At 43.5% G+C, this 22532-nt stretch overlaps 1 protein-coding gene across 1 annotated transcript; it reads right to left on the bottom strand.

Moving 5' to 3' along the window:
- Window positions 1-9298: 9298 nt before the first annotated feature.
- TBX19 (T-box transcription factor 19) lies at window positions 9299-21549 on the bottom strand (the record flags this gene model as incomplete). Its single annotated transcript, XM_081199038.1, has 7 exons — window positions 9299-10786; window positions 12233-12368; window positions 15177-15365; window positions 17428-17489; window positions 17835-17896; window positions 19064-19198; window positions 21289-21549. The coding sequence occupies 7 exons, from the start codon at window positions 21547-21549 to the stop codon at window positions 10543-10545; spliced, it is 1089 nt and encodes a 362-aa protein (XP_081055164.1). The 3' UTR covers window positions 9299-10542.
- Between the last annotated feature and the right edge of the window lie 983 nt (window positions 21550-22532).

Here is a 22532-nt window from a genome sequence, read left to right as displayed (position 1 = left end):
GCTTCACAGCCCACATAAATCACCACCACTCACAGAGGCACACATCCCTTATCACCATGTTTGCCTCTGGTTGGTGCTTTGAGAATTCATAAAATCCTTCTCCTGGCAAATCTGGGTCTAATTTGTGATATAAAATGGTGGTGTCACTATGTACACACATGCTGACATCCACATACAGTATATGTGTTAGATGAGTAAGAATGCTGAAACGCCATTTAAGGCTAGCCTATTTGTTACGGCATAAGCTTTCATAGACACAAGCCCACTTTGTCAAATGAAATCTGAGTTGGCATGATATATATGAAGCAGGAAATTGTGAGATGGGGGCGAATGGCAATGAGGTGGGAAAATGACAAGCGATGAGAAGTAAAGCTTAAATATATGTTAAATAGGCACACCTTTGATCCTTTACTCAAGCAGCTTGATTGGCGATGATTGCTGAGATGATTGCATTGATTGACACCTATAGTGGGGCAGGTAACCATTAAAAACAACAACAGCCCAGTCATAGATATTCTGGCATCCGGGTTGTATCAGCATCTGAATTTCATGCACATTCTTACCAAACTGGCAGGGCTTAAATATGAATGTCTTTCAGCTCTGTTGCCAAAATGATCCCTTTTTTCCCTCATCAAACAGAGGGTGAGTCATTAAACTGCCACCTGACACCATCTGCCAGCATGTGGGGGGAGAGGCAAGAGCTTGCAAAGCAGTGAGGGAGACTTTAGGAGGCAGAGACCACAGACTGGGGAGACACACTCCTTTCAGCTGTGGGTTTCGCCTGTGCTAGGAGCAGCCAACACAGTGAGGGTGGCGCCCCCTCCTGGTGCTGCTGCTTACAAGGATGGGGCAAGGGCTGCAGAGCCAAAATGGTGCTCCTACAATGGCCCCAGTCAGCCCTGCAACACACCATTCAAATAAGCAGCAGGCAGCAACACTGGTGTCAAGAGGGAGGCTACACAACACCAGCACCACACTTTGCCTGGTTGTGCTGCAAAGTCCCTGTTTCAAACGAAGAACATAAAGTATTTCTTCTGTGATCAGTGGGAGAGCTATTCCCAAGGAACACAGCACTCCTAATCCCAGGTGGTTTCCCTGATTAGGACTTGACCTGGATGTTTTTTAAAAGGGGGAACTCAGTCTCTCATTGACCCTTGCTTGGGTACTTGTTTAATTGTCAGATTTCTGACCTGCCCTTCACCGTAAGGACCCAGGGTGGAAAAGACCCTGATGTTGGGAAAGATAGAGGGCACAAGAAGAAGGGGACAACAGAGGACGAGATGGTTGGACAGTGTTCTCGAAGCTACCAGCATGAGTTTGACCAAACTGCGGGAGGCAGTGGAAGACAGGAGTGCCTGGCGTGCTCTGGTCCATGGGGTCACGAAGAGTCGAACACGACTAAATGACTAAACAACAACAACATACAAATATGAAACCAGTAAAACCATTCCCAATCGAACAGAACAGCAATAGTAGGTGACATCATTTTGGCATGCCTTTTTCATGACCAGAAATATACGGTGTACAACGTACACAATAAGAGGCACGTCATTGTTCCACCATTTTATGTTGTCTTCCTTGTTATAAAATGACTGCTTTTCTGCATGTGTGTGTTTTACAGGCTGCACAGATGTGTATGTGTGTGTTTTTCTCTTTCTCATCATGGCAATTCCTTGGTACCGGAACCAGTTTGGTTTTCTGAGAAGTGGCAGTATCTCTTCTGTTATTGTTATTGTTGTTGTCCTAGAGCCCTTCCCTGCCAGCAGATCCAGTCGTGAACAAACACCCCAGCCTGCTCCTTTATGTCTGAACAGTTTTACCCCTTTTCTTCTCTTGTTTTTCTAGTAACATGAAAAGGAAATGTGGGGGGGAGAGAGAAGGCTGCTCAAAATGAGTCTTCTGGAGAACCAGGTTGCCATTCTAGGCAGCTCCCTTTGTTTGCTGCAGGAGTCTCTCTGGGCAGAGATGAGTCATGCATTAGCAGTGCAGAGACTGCGCCAGCCAAGCAGCAGCCATTACTCTCTCTCAGCAAATTTGTGAGAGAACCCTGCTTTAGAGGGGGAGCCGAGGAGGGATGAAGACCCAGGACAATATCCCCCATCTTTGCCTACCTGGAGGCAGCTAAAAGAATAAGCAAACTCCCCCCTTTCATCTTTCCACCCATGAAAGTGAGACATGTGGGTAAAGCAACAGACAGAAAAACAACCCATAAGCATTAGGTTGCATGAGTTAGAGATTTGGCATGTGCCCTCTATGTTCAGCACCAATTCCGATGTGAATAGACATGGCTGCTCCTGTCTAGCCCTTCACCTCTCATTGTCTTCTTTCAAATTCTTCATGCCATGGGTCAGAGATGGGGGCTAAGTGCTGCCTCTTTATCAAGGCCTCAGGGCTCTCTCTCTAGGCCAAAGCCTGTCCCCAAGCTACACCCCTCACTGGCCCTGCACCACTTCTTTCCTGAATAGTTTTGCCTGGCAGTTTGCACTTTCACAGCAATAGCTGTAACCCAGCCATACTTGGGCATTCGCAGTTCTCTGAATGTTACAATGCAGTTCGCCCACAACGTAATGCATCTAATAGGGTAAAGCGTGCATTCGAAAACCATATACTAGTGAACATAACATCCAAAAATGCATAATACCAGGGGAGAAACTGCTTTGCAAAAAATGTCTATATTGGACAAGATGGTATACAAAAATGTGTCTATTAAGAGAAATTTGCTATTAAGATGCTGGTGAATTTTCATGAATCCTTTTTTTCTTAATCGCAAACTTAGGTCAAAATGCGGAAAGCTCAACTTAAAATTGTAAAAATGAGGGAAACTAAAATGGGCAGACTTACTCATCCCCAGTGACCTAGCCACTTGCCCAGGCAGCTTCCTTTCTTCTGGTGAGTATCTTCTCTTATTTGGGTCAATCCTTTTTCCTGATGGCTTCTTTTCAAACATTTTATGTTGTTGTTGCTCCCCCATCAAGATCTAAAACCCTCCTTAGTTCTAGACTGGGGTTATTTGAAGAAGAGGTTGAATTTCCAGGCAGGTCTCTCTTATGTGGTGAAGTGAAGCTAAACTTCAGTTCCCAGATGGAACTGCATGATTCCAGGATCGTCCCAGTCTGCACGTCAGTGTTTTGGGTGGAAAAGAAGCTCTCAAGAACCAGACGACCTTTTCCTGAGAATTATTCAAAGATGCTGACTATGAACTGAACCAAATGGAATCTGCCCATCATTATGTTGAATCATGTGCTGATGTAAGATACAGAACTATATACCATAGACATTGATTTCCTGTTCCATTGGTGTCTGACTTTATTGGGAAGCCTTTCGTACAAGGGGGGAGAAGGATCAATAGACATACCCACCAACAAGGCATATGCCATTAAGGTTGCAGTCCTTAATAAACTTACTAAAGTGTAGAGCTGAGTAGAAAGTGAATTGACTGAAAAGTCACGAAATTACCTCAGCAACTTGAGGAGAAATGGTTCTGTGAAATTGCCCCACCCTGATTTTGTTTCTCTAAATCATTTCATGAAATATTCAGCACATTTACTGGGGAGAAAGTCCCACAAATCTCACATAGCTAATTTCTAAGTAGACATACATAAGACTGCACTGTCAATCTCTTACTCTCCACTCTCCTCACAAAAAAACAGCATGAGATGCCTTTTGAATCTTCAAATAAAGCAGTGGGGGTTGCAGTACATTCTTATTTTTTAAAAAATAAATAAACATAAAACATAAAACAGTAGATCAGTATTAAAAATAGTATTGCATGAAATGGCACACTGAGACTTTCTATTTTTAACAAGCCCATTTCAATCTCTTTTTCAGTCACCTTTGAGAAGGGGATGAACACTGCTCTTGGGGGTGGGAGGTACATTTTTATTTTTACTTGTATTATTATTACTTGGTTTGAAATAAAATAAAATTTTAAAAAGAAAGGTTCGAGCGATTTTTTGCTAGTTTGTCAGTCTTTAATATAATCCCCACAAACGTCACTCACCCAAGTTTTCCACTATTTACCTCACATCTCCTCTCATCCTTTGAAGTCTCCTCCCACCATGTGTGTTTCTCCCCTTCCCAGATGGTGGTCGCTCACATCCTACTACATAATCTGTCACTTTTCCAATGTGTCATTCAAAGTAAAACCAAGAAACTAGGGGCATCTGCCTTGAAGAGCAAGCGGCAGACCGTTAACCTCAAGTTAAGACCACAGAGCTGGGAAGACTTTAAACACATCTCGTAGTCACTTGTCCCTTACAAGAAAGGTGAAGCCAGACATCTGCTTGCCACTTTCTCAGGGATGAGAAATGATTGTTTTATACAGCGGTACCTCAGGTTAAGAACTTAATTCATTCTGGAGGTCCGTTCTTAACCTGAAACTGTTCTTAACCTGAGGTACCACTTTAGCTAATGGGGTCTCCCACTGCTGCCACCGCGCCTCCACCACATGATTTCTGTTCTCATCCTGAAGCAAAGTTCTTAACCCGAGGTACTATTTCTGGGTTAGCGGAGTCTGTAACCTGAAGTGTTTGTAACCTGAAGCGTCTGTAACCCAAGGTATCACTGTATTTTGTATACAAACATTACCTTTTAATATATGACATGGGGCTGCCACTTTAGCTCCCCTAGAGCTTCTCCTTCCCACCCCAAGAAAAAGCTTCTTTTTACACCTTCCTTAACTGTGGGTTAAACCACAGAGCCTAGGACTTGCCTATCAGAAGGTCGGCGGTTCGAATCCCCACGACGGGGTGAGCTCCCGTTGCTCGGTCCCTGCTCCTGCCAACCTAGCAGTTCAAAAGCACATCAAAGAGCAAGTAGATAAATAGGTACCGCTCTGGCGGGAAGGTAAACGGCGTTTCCGTGCACTGCTATGGTTCACCAGAAGCGGCTTAGTCATGCTGGCCACATGACCCGGAAGCTGTACGCAGGCTCCCTCGGCCAATAAAGCGAGATGAGCGCCGCAACCCCAGAGTCGGTCATGACTGGACCTAATGGTCAGGGGTCCCTTTAACCCTGTGTCTGAAACCACTCCAAGTCTGCAGCCCCACTTTTCAGCCATGCCTGCCCCCCCCCCGCCACTTGCACACAATCCACTCATATGTTAACCCCATACATACATTGCAAAATCTAAGCACTCCTTTCACCTTCCACCCATTTATGTAGCCACCATCCCCTCCTATTCTGCCACCCATTTTGCACCCCACTTTCATCTTCACCCCCATTCCCATGCCTTCTCCTCTTTCCTTTTGGCACCCCCACCCACATTTTCACCTTCACCCACTTTCCCCTCACTTCTCCTCCCTTTTCTCAGCTCCCCCCCCCCGCCTTGCACACGGACCACCCTCATTTCCATGCCTCCTTATACCAGGTGAGACTACTGGTCCATCTATATACATGTAAATATTCCTGGGGAAAGATTTTTAGAGTAAGTCTGCCACCTAGGGGCTGAGATGTTGTATGGTTCTGTGTCAGCTTAAGACCAGTATGTACAACAACAGCAACCTTAAAGAGAAACAAATTTATTGAGGGTAAGATTTCATGGACTGGGGTCCATTCATCAGATGCACAAACGTCAATCCTAAATGCCTAAATCTGTAAACACGGCTTTTGGAAGAATAGAAAAGGAGTATGGTCTGAGGGAAATAAAATGCCGAAAGATCAGTGATACAGTGGTACCTCTGGATGCGAACGGGATACGTTCCGGAGCCCCGTTTGCATCCTGAGTAGAACACAAGCCGTTACTGAACATCTGCACATGCGCAGGTCACTATTCGCCGCTTCTGCGCATGCACGTGACGCTCATGCATGAGCGGTGAAACCCAGAAGTAATGCACTCCGTTACTTCTGGGTCGCCGTGAAGCGTAACCTGAAAACGCTCAGCCTGAAGCACATTTAACCTGAGGTATGACTGTAATTACATAAAGGCAAAACAGCTACAGTGACAAGGCACGCCGGGTTCCACCCAACATTGTGGGGGCCCAGCACCCGTGTGTGACGTCACACTTTGGGAGGTCACATGGGTGGGTAACGTCCTGTAGGTGGGTAACATCAGCATGATGCCACAATGGCCAGTTTCTCTCTCCAGACAGGCGACCTCTGCATGAGATCACAATAGCCAGTCTCTCTCTGGGGCAGAGAAGCGGCGCTGGTGGAAGCAGCCCACTGCTACGTCCCACCTCCATGGGGGAGAAATGGTCCCGACATGTCCTTCCATGTGTTTCCCCCAGTGAGAAAAAGACTCTGCTTACATCTTCCTTCCTGCTCCAATGAATGGGGAAGAAAGCAATGCACCTTCATTCTTCTACTGCTGCCTTTTCTCAGTGAATGACTGAGCAATGTATCCCCATGCTTATGTTGCAACCCCAGAGAGAGACTGGTGATTGCGATCTCATGCAGAGTTGCCTGCCTGGAGAAAGAGGCTGGCCATTGTGGCATCATGCTGATGTTACCCTCCTAAGGAGATACACACACCTCCTTCCCACACATTGGCCACCACGTTAATGAGAATGACACTCTTTGCCTCCTGGGCAGAGTTTTCTTACCTTACCTAATTACTAAACTGCAAGTTTCATCTCAGACAGGGAGACAAACCTCCACTGCCCAGCAAAACTGTTTATCGTGGAGAATTACTGCCCCTGATGCTTGCAGGCTGCCCGTAATGCATGCTTCTGTGTACTTCATCTGACTGCTGAGTGCCCATCTAAGGAGCAGGAAAAGTTAGCAGCCTCTCAGTGCCAGATTAAACCCTATGGCGACCTGAAGGCAGTTGAAATGGGAGAGGGGGGGCCTCGCAAATTATCTCCTAAAACTAAGAAAGCTTGAGTATAATTTTCTTTCAAGATCAAATCAATATAAGCCTATAAGCCGGTGCCTACTCTGCCTGTTTGGTAATCCAGCACTGCGGCCTCTCTTTGGGAATGAGAATGCCCCAGAAAGCCAACTTGAGAAGACTTGAGCTATTTTATTAAAGAACAATGGAAAATGGATATACAGCAGTCCAAAGGGGAGGAGAGGGAAATGAAGGGAAAATGAGCTGTCTTGTCCTATGTCCTGTCAGGCTTGTGCGAGCAGGACAGGAGGCAGGTGGTGGTGAGAGCAGTTCCCCCCCCCCCTATACTGTGGTACCTTGGTTCTCGAACATAATCTGTTCTGGGAGTCCGTTCGACTCTTGAAACTGTTCAAATACCAAGGTGCTGCTTCCGATTGGCTGCAGGAGCTTCCTGCACTCAAGAGGAAGCCGCGCCGGACGTTCGGCTTCCGAAAAACGTTCACAAACTGGAACACTTACTTCCGGGTTTGCAGCGTTCGGGAGCCAATTTGCTTGACAACTAAGCCGTTCAATAATCAAGGTACCACTGTGTTTTTAATAGACTTTGCACTCCCATTGATTCCAGCTGGAGGATAATAAAATCTACCACCTGCAGGGTTGGTGTGCATTATTTCCCCCCATGGCAGAGAAGGGTGGCTTTGGAAGTGCAGTCTTTCCAGGAGCAACAGCTGTGGTCCAGAGCTTTCTGCCGCTTCAAGGAAGTCGCCTACAAGGACAAAGGTCTCTCTCTTGCCTCAGAGGAGAGTGAGCTGTTGCACTCGGGTCCTCCTTTCAGTTTTCCATAGGCATCTAGTTGGCCACGGTCAGAATCGGATGCTCAACGAAACAGGCCACACCCAGCAGCCTCTGCTTACATTCTTAAGATCTGAAAAATCCCATGAACCTCAGGGCGCCTTCACAGGGACCTTCAGATTTCAGCCTAAAACTACATGCTTATTTTTGTTTTACTTAGCCTACCCTTCCTCCAAAAAGCTGGGGCAATGGCTGTGTACAAGGTTTCCCCTATCATCCTCGCAAAAACCTTCTGCAGTATGTGTTTTCCTGTGCACTGACAGGAGTGGGTAACAGGCCAGGTTGGGAGAGCAGCAGGAGAGAGAGGCAAATAACATAATAGCCGGAGAGTGGCTGTGATTTTCCACCTTGGTTTTCTTGGTTTTTTTCTTTTCATAAACTGCTTTGAAGTATTTTACAATCAAGTGGTGGTGTAGAAACCTTATGAAATAAAATAAATAAATAGGACTTCCAGGACCTAGAACAAATGTGAGGTCAGCCTCTTTTCTCCAGAGGAACTAAAACTAAGTCGCAAAGGCAGGGAGAAGTGCTTTAAAGGGCAATTGTAATTTATCTATAATGACTATGCACTCGTGCCACAGTGCCATGTCTACTTTTAAGTACAAACACTGTAGTCTGTGAAAGCTTAAGCTGCAAATACACTTGTCAGACTTTAAGGTGCCACAAAACGCTTCGTGTTTTTTCTCTCTCTCTCTCTTTGCTGCAAGGGATTCCTACCGATATCCCTCTTCAACAAGCCCACCAGTCCTTCAGTGTTTCAAAAGGGACCTGTTTTTCCCTTACAGTTTTTCAAACTAGACAAAGGGTGGGAATGGAGGTGAATGGAGAGTGTGTTGCAAAGTTTATTCTGGTCCCAGAGAATTAGTGCCTGCCTTCTGGAACAACGTACACCTTGTAATATGTGAACAGCAGTGCGAGAGCATTTCTGTGTCAAACATGCTCTGTGAAGCCGCAACCTGCCAGTGGCACCAGATACAATCGCTACCGTGTGCATGTTGTTGGATTAAAAACTGCACTGAAGCTGCTAATCCTGTGCCCCATAATGTGATGCATTTCCCAGGCCATTCTCCAATTAACGTGTAAGAAAAATAAGATGTGAAATACTTTTGGGGGGAGCATTCCTTGCAACTTACAAGCTTATACCTCCACCCACATAATATGTCTGGGGGAGAAAATCATTTTACATTTCTCTTATTCTCTCTGGCTGGCACCTCCTTGTTAGTGATGAGCTCAGAGTTGGCATGTGCAGCCTGCGGAATGGCCAATGTTATTTCAGGTGTCCTCCTTCTGCACAGGTAGAAGAAGCTGATAGGTCTTCTGCCTAAGAGCATTTGCAAATGTGAAACTAAAAATGCTCCCGAGTCTCATTTTTTGTCATTTATGAATGTTGTTAATGAGCAAGCGAATTCAGAATGCAAATTGAATACCTTTTCCTTTTTCTTGACATATCAGTGTAAGATGGCACATTTAAGGTGGCAATCCTATACCCAACTGAGCTGGATGCAAGCCCTATTTGACCACAAGAGATCTTACTTCTGAACAGACATTATTGGATTGCAGTAAGTTCCTTTATTTCTACTAGAATCAGGTAGAAATTCAAAAATAATATTTTCCATTGTTATTACATCCAGCCAAGACATGTTAATTCTCAAGAAGATCATGAAAACACACCACAAATCTCTTGGATGGTGAACTCATCTGCCATGGAGTGTACTCAACATTTAGCAGTGTTAGAACATGATGGCATTCTTCATGCATGAACACTACATAGCAATAGTAAAGGAAGTAACATTGACCATATTATAAAGTTGGAGATGGATGATCATAGGACTAATTTGTGCAATTTTGCCCTTCCCTGGGCACCTGCTCATATTGACCAACTTCAATGTGTGGTCATGGATTAGCAACTGATTTATTTTTGTGACTGAGCCAAGTGAAGAAAAATAAATGAAGTGATTGCCAGTAGCTGTGGCTGATCATCTGGTTGTGCACATGGCTTGTTAAAGAAAATATGTACGATTGCAAGTCCACAACTTGCATAAGTGCAACCGTCATAAGAACGTAAGAGCCCTGTTAGATCAGATCAATGTAGTCCAACATTCTGTCCACTGTGTGAGCAGAATTAATCACACAGCGAATCTTCCATATAGGAGAACAGCATATAAGGCCTTTACAAAGCACTTATAAAAGTGTTTTTATAAACACCAAAAGAACTCCAAGCATTACAAAAAAATAGATTTAACATCTGCTGGATGAACTTGCTGATGGGAATACAATGAAAATCTCCCCTCTCCCAGGTGGGCATGCTAAGTGTTGCTCACAACACGAAGAGACACAGTTCCGATCTTAAAGCACTTACAACCTACAATAAACATTCAAAACAGGGATGGTTGAAGAGAATGAGCAGAATAGGTTCATATTTTCACCAGTAGGTTAGTTCAATGAGATATATCCTTACTCATTTGGTCTCTCTTATAGCTTAAACTCTGAAGAAGTCATGGCAATGTCCTTTCAAGAGACAGTGTTCAAGGAGAGCACTGTGATGTAATGTCTTTCAGTAATGAATATGTTCCTGAGAAACCATCTGACCTATATGAAAATAGATTGAAATAATTATAAGTTCTATGTCTTCTTAGTGGGAGTCTGTCCTCCGCTCTTATTTGACATGACAGGTAGCAAGAGTTCCTCATCGGGATTTGTTTTACTCTGTGCCTGTAAGGCTGGGAACTGTAACAGCAGAGGGGGTCTCCTGGTCTTCTTTTGGTCCTACGATACTTGCCCAATTCACCATCCAAGATTTCAAGATTTGGAAAAGCCGGCACATCACTAAACATGTTCTTTTCTTTGCTGCAAGAATGGCAGCCTTAAATCCTGTTCTGTCCAGGGTGTTACCAGGCATTCTTGCACTGCCCAGTGGTCCTTTAAAACGAATGGGAGGCTACAGATGCCCAGGTGGACTCTGTTAACCTAGAGAAAGTGGGCTCCAGTTGTGCTTCCATGCTGCCGGCAACTGTACCCTGCAACGGAATTGAAGCAGAGGACGATGTGGCAGGCAGTGCAATGTTGCTTCTCAGGAATGGTCCAGGAGGGCTGCTGCTTGCATCACTCGCAAGGTTGGCCACATTGAGGGCATTGTTGCTGACTGTCCATAGGCATGGATAGTGGCTGAAGCAAAGCAAAGCAAAAACAACAACACTCAACAGTTGAAATTTGCAGTGGTCTCTAGGGCTGCTGAGGGACGCGGGTGGCGCTGTGGGTTAAACCACATAGCCTAGGACTTGCCTATCAGAAGGTCGGCAGTTCGAATCCCAGCGACGGGGTGAGCTCCCGTTGCTCGGTCCCTGCTCCTGCCAACCTAGCAGTTCGGAAGCACATCAACAAGTAGATAAATAGGTACCGCTCCGGCACGGTACAAGTAGATAAATAGGTACCACTCCGGCAGGAAGGTAAACGGCGTTTCCGTGTGCTGCTCTGGTTTGCCAGAAGCGACTTAGTCATGCTGGCCACATGTCCCAGAAGCTGTATGCCGGCTCCCTCAGCCTATAGAGCGAGATGAGCGCCGCAACCCCAGAGTCGGCCATGACTGGACCTAATGGTCAGGGGTCCCTTTACCTTTGCTAGGGATGCTGGGTGTAAAGCACTTCTTGCAGTAAACTAGCCAGCCATTAGCCCTAAGTCCTTTTGAAAAAAATCACAGCCAAACAGAAGCAATGGAAATCTTTCAAAAGGTGCAATTGCTCCTTTTATTAAATAGGGTGCTTTATGTCCTACTGTACAGAGGTCAGTCTTTCATTTGAAGGACTGTCCAGTCAGTTTAAACAATTGTAAGAAGCAAAAGCAAAGATCTTGAAGCTGCCTGTCAACAACTTGTACCTAGACAGCGCACTGAGCAGACACACAGAACTCCCAGTCAGTTTTCACCCAGTCTGCTCCACTATGGTGGGTTGTATTGCATTTCTATTTAATTTATTTCTAAGTATGCTCCATGCATATAAATTAGGATAGGAAAAGATTGTGCAATTGCATGTCCTCTTTTTTTGACCAGGTGTAAAGGCCACCCACTATTGGCAGATTTTTTGTCTTAAAGTTATACATTGTTACTTCATTGTTTTACAGTGAGATTGGAATCCATAGTCTCTACTGGGACCTGGGTTCGTGCAATTTTTGAATCCGTTCTCATTCTGCCACCTCGCATGCCATCCTTCAACCTAAATGGAATATTCCGCTGTCTACAGCTACATCCAAGTGAAAATTAGGACAGAAGGTAAGGCTGGGATAGAGCCTTTCTCCCTACTGTACTGGTGCTTCACTTCCAGGCCATTTCCCCCCATGGAAAAACTGAATCCCTTCCTTGCCATTCCAATTGCTACAATCCACTCTACAATCTCAGTATTCTACCATCTCATTCTGCTGCATGTGTAGACCACACCTTTACCCATTTCCTCCACAATTTTGTGGAGAAGGTTGAACAAGAAGAGACTTGTTCATCTCCAGAGAGGCCATTGTCATACGTGATGGTTCTCCAAGGGAGCTGTTACACCGAAAGCTGCTAAGGTTGTTCGGTGGCTACTGCTGATACTATGGGCAATTGCAAATCAATGGGGTGCTTACCTCGGACCCGGGGTGGCCGTACCACTGTTGTGCGGCACTGGCAGCAAGTTGCCATGGTGACTGGAGGGTACTGCAGCCCAGCCTTCGTGGACCGATGGTACTTGAAGTTCATTGTTGCTGCTTTCTATCAAATTCACTTTAGAAGGGGAAGCAGAAGTTGTTAGCGACAGCGACATGTTTCTAACAAAATTATTTTAAGATGACAAATTAGAATGCATTTGTTTATTTGTTGTTGAAGCTGCTTTGAGACCCTGCATTGAATGTCCTGGAAGATTGAAGTATTCTCCTACTGGCTTCTCTGTCTTGTGATTCCTGATGTCAGATTTATGACCATTTATCCTTTGGCAGAGGGTTTGGCCTGTTTGTCCAATATAGAGAGCTGCTGGCATTTACTAAACTGAAAACTATGGAGAGACCTGTTCTGAATAGAGATATTGGATTCTTGTCTCATTAAACGTGCTAAAGCTATTTTTGGTCATCTGCATACTATCCCATGCTTTTTCCTGTAGGATTGCAGTCGTCAATAGGTTTACCATACCCATTGAGTCAATCACCCATCTCCTACCACCCTTCTGAGAAAAACCCCACCCCACCCTCTCACTATATATAAGGGTCTGGTGACTTCTGTTTCAGTGTATCTGAAGAAGTGTGCACACACACGAAAGCTTATACCCAGAACACACTTAGTTGGTCTCGAAGGTGCAACTGGACTATTTCTTTATTTATTTCGACTGCGTCACGTCAGACCAACACAGCTACCTACCTGAATCTAGAATCATGGAAAGCTAATAGCTCAATATATTTGTAATTTGTCTAGTCCTTTTTTAAAGGCACCTAACCTAATTGCCATCCCCACATCTCAAGAGTTGAGGGAGAGTATTGCAGAAAAGAGATACCTGGGATGCACTCATGAACTTGGGAAAGGGAATTCTTTGAGATCATAAATACCTTTGCCCTTAATTTAAAAAAGAAATAGGAACCATTTATCCATGTGTGGAATCAATAAGTTCTCCTAGGAAAACTCTCTCAGTTTATATATAGATAGATAGATAGATAGATAGATATAGATATAGATATAGATATAGATATAGATATAGATATAGATATAGATATAGATATAGATATAGATATAGATATAGATATAGATATAGATATTTCAATGCAAAATTACAACAAAAATTACAAACATTGAATCCAAAATAATACTATACAAACAAGAAAGAAAAACAGAACACAAAAAAGAAAACAGAAAACAAAAGAAAAATCACACATCTACAAATAAAACCATATCTTCATTCTAATCTAGTCATTACATACATATACACATATTGACTTCCTTTGTTCTAAGACCTCAAAAAATTTACTCTTTTTAAATTGTTGTGTCTAATGTAGATTACTTCTATCTTTATACTTTTTTTACGCCATTTTTTTCTTTTACCCTGTAAAGCATCATTCATTACATAACCAATATACTTATTCCAGAACAATGTTTTTTCATATACTCTTTAGCACATCCCCATTCTTTTAATAATTTCGGGTCCGATTGCCCCCTTATGAATGCTGTGAGTCTTGCCAGATTTATATACAGTGGTGCCTCGCAAGACGAAATTAATTCGTTCCGCGAATTTTTTCGTCTAGTGAATTTTTCGTCTTGCGAAGCACAGTTTCCCATAGGAATGCATTGAAAATCAATTAATGCGTTCCTATGGTCAAAAAAAGTCCAAACAAAGCCAAATTTGGTACAACAAGAGTTTATTAAGTGCTCTTTAAAGTCACACATACTGTAAAGAGCATTTCAAAATTCAAACCCAGAATTTTTTTAAAAAAGCAGCAGAGTGGCCCAATGGTCACAGAAAATCATAAAAACGTAGAAAAAAAACCACAAGCTTCCAGATTCTTGCAAACCCCTCCCCAACTGTTCCCCCAGCCACCCAGCACACAGAAATTCAAATCCAGAATTTTTTTAAAAAAACAGCAGAGTGGCCCAATGGTCACAGAAAATCATAAAAATGCAGTAAAAAAACCACAAGCTTCCAGATTCTTGCAAACCCCTCCCCAACTGTTCCCCCAGCCACCCAGCACACAGAAATTCAAATCCAGAATTTTTTTAAAAAAACAGCAGAGTGGCCCAATGGTCACAGAAAATCATAAAAATGCAGGGGGAAAAACACAAGCTTCCAGATTCTTGCAAACCCCTCCCCAACTGTTCCCCCAGCCACCCAGCACACAGAAATTCAAATCCAGAATTTTTTTTTAAAAAAACAGCAGAGTGGCCCAATGGTCACAGAAAATCATAAAAATGCAGAAAAAAACACATAAGTTTCCAGATTCTTGCAAACCCCTTCCCAACACCAAGTCCTTGAATTCCAAACACCCCAACCCAAAATCCAACCCCCCCCCAAAAAAAAAGTTTTAAAAGCTTAACTTACCAAATGGCTGCAAAAGAAGTTTTGGAAAAGCTTCAAAAATCACCAAAGTCTTTAAAAACCTCAAAAAAGGCTACTATGTACACTGCGTTCTATGAGTTGCTCCTCGAAGTCAAGTCGCAACTGTATTAACGGTGTTAAGAAAAAGGAAACAAACTTGCAAGACGTTTTCCTCTTGCGAAGCAAGCCCATAGGGAAATTCGTCTTGCGAAGCAGCTCAAAAACGGAAAACCCTTTCGTCTAGCGAGTTTTCCGTCTTGCGAGGCATTCGTCTTGCGTGGCACCACTGTATTCACAAAATTTAATTTGCCATTCTTTCATTGATGGAATTTTTCTCCCTTTCCAATTTTTTGCTATAAACATCCTGCCAACAACTCTCTCGGTTTCTTTGCCTGTTGATTTGTACTTGTTAACATTTGAATTGTAAATTGTGTGCTTCCTTGTTGTTGTTGTTGTTTTTTAGGTCGTTGCTCTTTCCCCATAAATAGTCTTTTTAAAATGTCAGGCCAAGAACTTACCTGTTGGAGAGTGATTTCTTTGCATGTATGAAGCAGGGTATGGAACAGCCCTATGTCCTCGAAGGGCCGAATAGTGCTCACAGCCGTGGTGAGAATGGGCAGCAGGCAGAGGAAAAGTCCCACCATACTGATAGCTTGAACTTCCTGCTGTGCACATGGCATCTGGGTTGGAAATCAGCCAGCCACCCACTAGAGAGACATTAAGAAAAGAGCATTGATCAAGGAAAATAACAGCAAATGACAATCTCAAAACCCCTTTCTTTGCTTCTCTCTCTCTCTCTCTCTCTCTCTCTCTCTGTGTGTGTGTGTGTGCGCACACACACACAATCAACCAAAAATGTTTCAGGCTCAAAGAGAGGGGGGAATTCTTTTAGTTTAAGATAACCAAACAGCCTTAGTTTCACTGTCAACAGAAAGCCAAGCCTTATGAGGAACTCTCTCTCTCTTTTTTAAGTTTCTCTTTTATTTATTTAAACTTTTCAAGTTTATACATTTCACATATTTTATACATTTCACTAATTTTACAATCATTTTGACATTTCAAAACTTGACTTCCCCCTTTCTGCGGTTCCTTAAATTTATTTGTAATACCTTCTGCATATCCAAATTAACATAATTTACACATTTATTCATCTTCTTTAAATATATACTCTTATAAAACTGCAGGTTATTACAATAATCCTGCCAATGTTTTTATCTGTTTATAATTTATCTGTAAATATTCAATACCCCATTTCCATTCTTTTGTAAAAGATTTGTTGTCTTGATTTCTTATTCTTCCAATAAGTTTCACCATTTCTGCATATTCCATAGATTTTTGTATCCATACTTATGAGGAACTCTTGAGGGAGTTGGGTATGTTTTTAGCCTGGATAAGAGGTGACTGAGAGGAGATATGACAGCCATTTTCAAAAATCCAAAGGGTTGTCACATGGAGGATGGAGCAAGCTTCTTGTCTCCTACTCTGGAAGGAAGGACCCAAACCAACGGATTCAAGTTACAAGAAATTATGACTCAACATCAGGAAGAACTTTCTGATGGTAAGAGCTGTTTCACAGTACAATGGACTCCATTGGAAGGTGATAGATTCACCTTCACTGGAAGTCTTTAAGCAGAGATTAGATGGCCATCTGTGATGGATGCTTTAGTTGAGATTCCTGAATTGCAAGGTATTGGACTAGATGATGCTCGGGGTCTGTTCTATGATTCTAAGAAAACCGTAAGAATCTGCTAATGAAGGAAGTGCAACCAGCTTAAAAGGTAAAGGGTAAAGGGTCCCCTGACCATTAGGTCCAGTCGTGGCCGACTCTGGGGTTGCGGCGCTCATCTCGCTTTATTAACTGAGGGAGCCGGCGTACAGCTTCCGGGTCATGTGGCCAGCATGACTAAGCCGCTTCTGGCGAACCAGAGCAGCACACGGAAACGCCGTTTACCTTCCTGCCGGAGCGGTACCTATTTATCTACTTGCACTTTGACGTGCTTTCGAACTGCTAGGTTGGCAGGAGCAGGGACTGAGCAACGAGAGCTCACCCCGTCACAGGGATTCGAACCGCCAACCTTCTGATCGGCAAGTCCTAGGCTCTGTGGTTTAACCCACAGCGCCACCCGCATCCCTGCAACCAGCTTAGCATGCTGGTAATGAAGGAAGTGCAAATGGCTTAGCATGCAAGCAGCACACAACAGAAATGTTGGGGACAAAATAAATAAATAAGCAGCAAACAAACTGTTGTGGGTAGAAGAAACCTTCTGGTTATATGTCATCCCATCAACAACCAGATGATATCCAGCATGCAATGCCAATCAAAGGAGGTAGAGCTGGGAGCAGGAGGGGAAGTACAAGTCAAATGGTAGCTGTTGAAAATAGTAGTAATGTTCCTGATGTTAGAAGGTTAGTTATCCCAGCAGAAGCCTTTCTGGTACAGTCATACCTCGGGTTAAATAAGCTTCAGGTTAAGCGCTTTCGGATTGTGCTCTGCAGCGACCTGGAAGTAACGGAACGTGTTACTTCCGGGTTTCGCCACTCACGCATGCGCAGACGGTCAAAATAGCGTCACGCGCATGCGCGGAAGCTGCGAATCGCAACCCACGCAGTCGCGGGTTGCGTTGGCTTCAGGATGTGAACGGGGCTCCGGAATGGATCCCATTCGCATCCTGAGGTACCACTGTACTAACCACTGACAGATCAGGTTGCTGGAGCCAATTGGTCATTGGCATTCCCAATAGGACAAAGAAATCAAAAGGCAAAACTTACAGTGAGAATATGTGATGTGCTGACTTTCAGAGACAATATCTGAAGCATCCTTAGGGTGGTTTCTGAAAGATAGTATTATTAAGGTTATTTCAATTCTAGCAAAACTACGTCCACACAGATGCCTCTCCATTTAATTATGGAGTTAATTGAGTACCCTTGGTCTGATCATTATTTTTCAACCTGACTTACTTTTTGTAAGGGGAAAACAAGAAGGAAAGTCCAGAAGGTTTCTTGTGGGGAGTTTGGGGTACAAATGTTGTTATTGTTTTAATGCCCCATCATCACAGTGCACCTTACATGTTTATTCTGTCAGCAGAGCAAGTAGCAAGCCTGAGGACGATTATCTGAGGTCATTCCAGGACAAAAGGGCAGCAGGTATAATGAGGCTTATTAGGAAATAAATTCACCTTTCTTTTGCATCCAGAAAAGCTTTGGCAAAGGGGTTGTACTTGATCTTGAGAGCTGTTATCTTGAGTTTAAAAAAAGAAGAAGAGTTGCGTTAGCAAGAAAATTTGACGTTTGACAATTGATCATCTGAAGCCTGCCATTTTCCAGAGTAAGTTTTGCCAGAGGCAATCACTCTCGCGGAAACTTGCATTCTATTTAATCATGTAGTTATAAGTCAGTGGGTTCACTATACTGAAGGACTGCCCTCTTATGAAGCAGTGACATTTAGTTTGCTGCTGGAAGAAAATGAATTATAGGCCCCGAATTTCTATTCCATATGCTATTGGGCAGCATCCCAGTGCCAACATCCACAGTGTCCCTAGAGAAGCCAAAAAGATGGTTAAAAGGCCACAACAACATGGATAGAATTTGCTTCTTTCTCCATTACATAGTATCATTAAAATAAGCAAGAACTAAAGCCTTTTCTGGTGTTTAGGGGAAACACATGTGACTAAAAGTGGGCAGTGTGGGCGGGCATGCACACACAGACAACCTCCTTCCATTCTCCCAATGCACATTAATGCCACTTCTGACCTTCCATGTTCAGCATACAGGTCTTGTGGTTGGGTGAACATGCTTAGAAACCTACCCATGATTGGGCACCTGGGTAACACAAGGTTTCTGTTTGCAAGGAGGATTCTAAGCACATTCACCCAATCACACTCAAAATCTACTTTCAGACCTTCATATTGGACTTAGGAAGATGTGTAGGGAATATACACAGGAACATTGATCCCATATACGTTTACTTCAAAGGCCAAAATAGGGCTCAATACTTTTCCCCATAGGCTACCTGCAGTAAAGAGAGAGAGAGAGAGAACGAACTAGGCTCAGAATAGGTCTAACAAATTCTACATTAAAAAGATGAGATCTTAACATAAAATTGACCATCCAACTATGAAAGTGGACAGAATAATAAATAAGTGGAAGTGTCGCATTTTGATGAAGGCTGACTATTGTTGTTCTATATTAAATTGTTTATAATCATTTATATTCTGCCTTTCTATAGGATATTCAGGGTGGCTTACAATCAAGATTAAAATATACAGTAATTTTAACCAAAAAAACCCACCCCTTTCATCCTAATTTTAGCATTTAAGTAGGGAAGCATATCACTGGTTTTAGCGTACACAGTTATAGGGTTTTCTTAAACAATTCCCAGCTGTTTTGATGTTTTATACCCACCTACCTCTTCATTTTGGTAAGCAGTCACAGCTATGAACTGAGTTTCAGGAAAGGAACAATTCATTACCATCCTGTGTGGGCCTCCAACTCGAACAATATGAACTTGCGGCTCATATTTGTGCAGAGAATTCAACATAATCTGTGGCAAGAAAAAGTGAGGCAGAGATTGACCAGAAATAATGGTCCTGATTCAACAAAAAAAACTAATAGTGATCAAGTCTCATTGAAAGCAATGAAACTGAAATGAACTGAGACTGGTTGGTTCCTTTGGCTTCAGTGGGGCTTAGGCAAAGTCTGAATTAGCCCTGGATCAGGTCTAATGTCTTATTCAATTCCAGATCATTAGCCTGCATCTACCATCATTTCCCAGTTAGCATGGCCAATATCCAAGGACGCTGAAAGTTGTAGTTCAAAACATCTTGAGGGCACCATGTTGGCCTCCCCCTGGCCTACATGGCTCTATGCACACATGTGTGAAAAGGAAGCACTTCTGAGGCGAGAGAGAGAGAGAGAGGTTGGAGAGCTAGCTGAAGGAATCGTGCCGCACAACGTATCTCTCTTGGAATCACTCAGATGTGTGGAATTCTTTTTGAAAATAACAAATATCAGTGGCCCCGATCACCTCAACTGCCTGAAAAACTAGGCAACCCAAGAGGGCCGTCCCAGTGCATTGTCATACTATAGGAGAAAAATAATGTAAATTAGCTGTGAATGATTCAGTCCTGATATGTGGGCATCCACTGGTCTCTCGGGCTTGTATGTGGAGAGGCCACGTGGGGGCTCATGGAAAGTGGGGGCATCACGCACGAGGCACAGTATCCTTGTGATAACATGAATCTCTAAATGTATGAGAGTAGAGTGCTCACAAAATCGCACTGGTGGATACTTTCCTTGCTTCTGTACTGTGCTTTGCTATGTACAAACTTGTAACTGAAATAATTTTATGTGGTTTGTTTCTGTACTGTGCTTTGCTATGTACAAACTTGTAACTGAAATAATTTTATGTGGTTATATTTGTTGTTTGTAATATTTAATGAAAATAATAAAAACAAGTTTTGGAAAAAATTTAATCACCCCCCCCCCGCCCATTAAGACCACTAAGTTCAAGAAATATAATTATCTAGCTGCACCACCATAGCAAAAAACATGGGACTACAGCACTGTATGAGTGTTTAGGCACCACCACAACAGCTAAGACATCTGTATTGCAATTTACATGCAGCTACTATCTATCACTAACTATTTAGAATTGGAGCTACTTAGGTTCTCTTTATTCCTTTCCATGACTGAACAATCTTGTACTTAGGATATAGGCTCAGCATTCGGGAAGCCAGGATTCCATTTTCAGGTTTGCTACTATTCCGCTGTGTGACTGAACTGGCAAGCCAGGAGTCCTCTGTGCCTCTGTTTTCTTATCTGATGTGATACTGAGCGCCATTTCCCACTTCATATCTTTCTCGGAAGGCTAGATTCATTAAGATCCTGACTGCCTGTGACCACCAACAAACTAGAGCATACAAGCTTGAAAGTTCACCCGTTGCTTGCTAATGGGTTTTCTGACAGTTTTGTTCCAATACAAGAGTTCTGCACAAAACAAGTCAAAGGCAAGGCGTAACATTGTTTTTAATATGCATCTAAAGCTACAAACAGCCTAACAGAGCCAACTTTCCTCTTTGCATTTTTAAGGGTCTCGGAGAGAATGCCACTTATTTTCTGGTACAGGTACATGTTTTCTATTATTATTCCCAAGGCCAAAGATGATTCAATGGAATATTGATAATTATCATGAAGCAAAAGCAAGCACAGTAATTATTTCATTTAGGAGAAGCCTTTTATTCGAGTACCTGACTATTGCCAACATTCCACTTACGCACCAAACGGCATGGGGGAGAAAACAAAACCTTAATACCCACAATCATTTCCCCCTTCTCTGAAGTCCTGTGTAAAAACCTTAACACACAAGAAAAAACTATAGGGGGAAACATCCCTGATGGTTAAACCACAGCGCACTCTGTCTCTCTTAACATCAAGGAGTCCATTAAAATCTGAAAGCCCCAATTAAGACCTGTTTATTCCTGTTTACATTTGGACTCCATGGAATAATTGGCATCTGTGGGTGAAGAGGCCTCTAAGGACCCTTCTAATTGCGTAAATGCACCCTTGATATTTCTTGATTGGTAGAAGCCTGAAACCAAAGCCAAGAGGCATGGAGGAAACAGGGTGCTATACCTGCCCATTGCCATTCAACTTGTTGGTAAGTTTCACTTTACTGAAAGATACCGCAGCCTTCATCCAGTGCGCCCCAAAGTTGGGAGAGTCTGGGTGGATATAGACACAGCTGTGATTCGAAGGCTCTGGCTTTCCGGCTGGGACCCATTCTCCATTCACATACTTCCAGCGGTGGCTGTCAGTCGGAGCAAAATCAAGCAGGAAAGAATACATGGCATTGGGATCCAAGCCCGAGACACTGATCTTTAAGACAGGGAACATCCGTCTGTAAGAGAAACATGAGGAATGGGGGGGAATTAAAACTCAGAAATCATCTTTCTCAATTACTTGTTCAGTAACTTCCTTATAAATTATGTCTGGATCTGTTTGCGTGTCGAGGTCCCCAGGGCCACCCCAATAACTCACACATCACACAGAATTTTTGTTTAAGGTTTTTGCCATAATTTTGGCCACAACTTTATTAAAATACAAAAATGTGAGTGGTTGCTTAGGCATTGGTTGCGACTATCTGCCCCCACCGTGGGGGACAGACTGACATTCTGCACGATGCGAAAGTCAGAAGAGGGGAATACACTTGGGGGTAGCGACGGAGCAGGGAAGCTGCCCTCAGCCCTCCCCAAATGCAACCAGGAGCGCATTGCTATGGCCCGAGCCCCCTTGACAGAGTGGACAAGCAATAGTTAGCCCCTGATTCCTTTAACGGAATCCCTTGCAGCAGCAGCATTAGAGGGGCAGGCATTCAACCTACCAAGGGCAGCCACTCAACCACTGCCCCTCAACCAACCAAACCATAAACCAATGCCTAACTGCAACCTTACAAGTTGTGATGATTTGCTACGCAGTAGGCAAAAACCAAATGGCCCCAGCCAATCAGCCAGATGGACAAAATTCCTACCGGGCCCCTGCCCCAAGAGCAGACGACCCCCATGACAGGCATAGCAAGGTCAAAGCGAACAACCCTAATTCTAGGGGGGGCAATCCGATGCACGGGCGAAAAGAGGAAGCCCTAGCCTCGTGCAAGGAGTTTTAGCGTTTCTGGCTGTCAATCAACAAATGGCAACATTAACTTCTTCCCAACAACAAGGGAAGCCCCAATCGCATCAGTGGCCAACGATCAATTAGCCCGCCCCCAACTTTGGAGTGTCCTGGTGGCCCCCACCGCAACACGTGCTCTCCATGAAGGAGAACACGTTTTAACATCACAATGTGCTTTCACCAAAACAGCCAGCCATGATTGCAGAAGC

The sequence above is a fragment of the Podarcis bocagei genome (genome assembly GCF_964188305.1).
Source record: "Podarcis bocagei genome assembly, chromosome: 6".
Taxonomy (NCBI): Eukaryota; Metazoa; Chordata; class Lepidosauria; order Squamata; family Lacertidae; genus Podarcis; species Podarcis bocagei.
The sequence above is the reverse complement of the archived record's forward strand: the minus strand, read 5'-3'. Positions and strand labels throughout refer to the sequence as shown.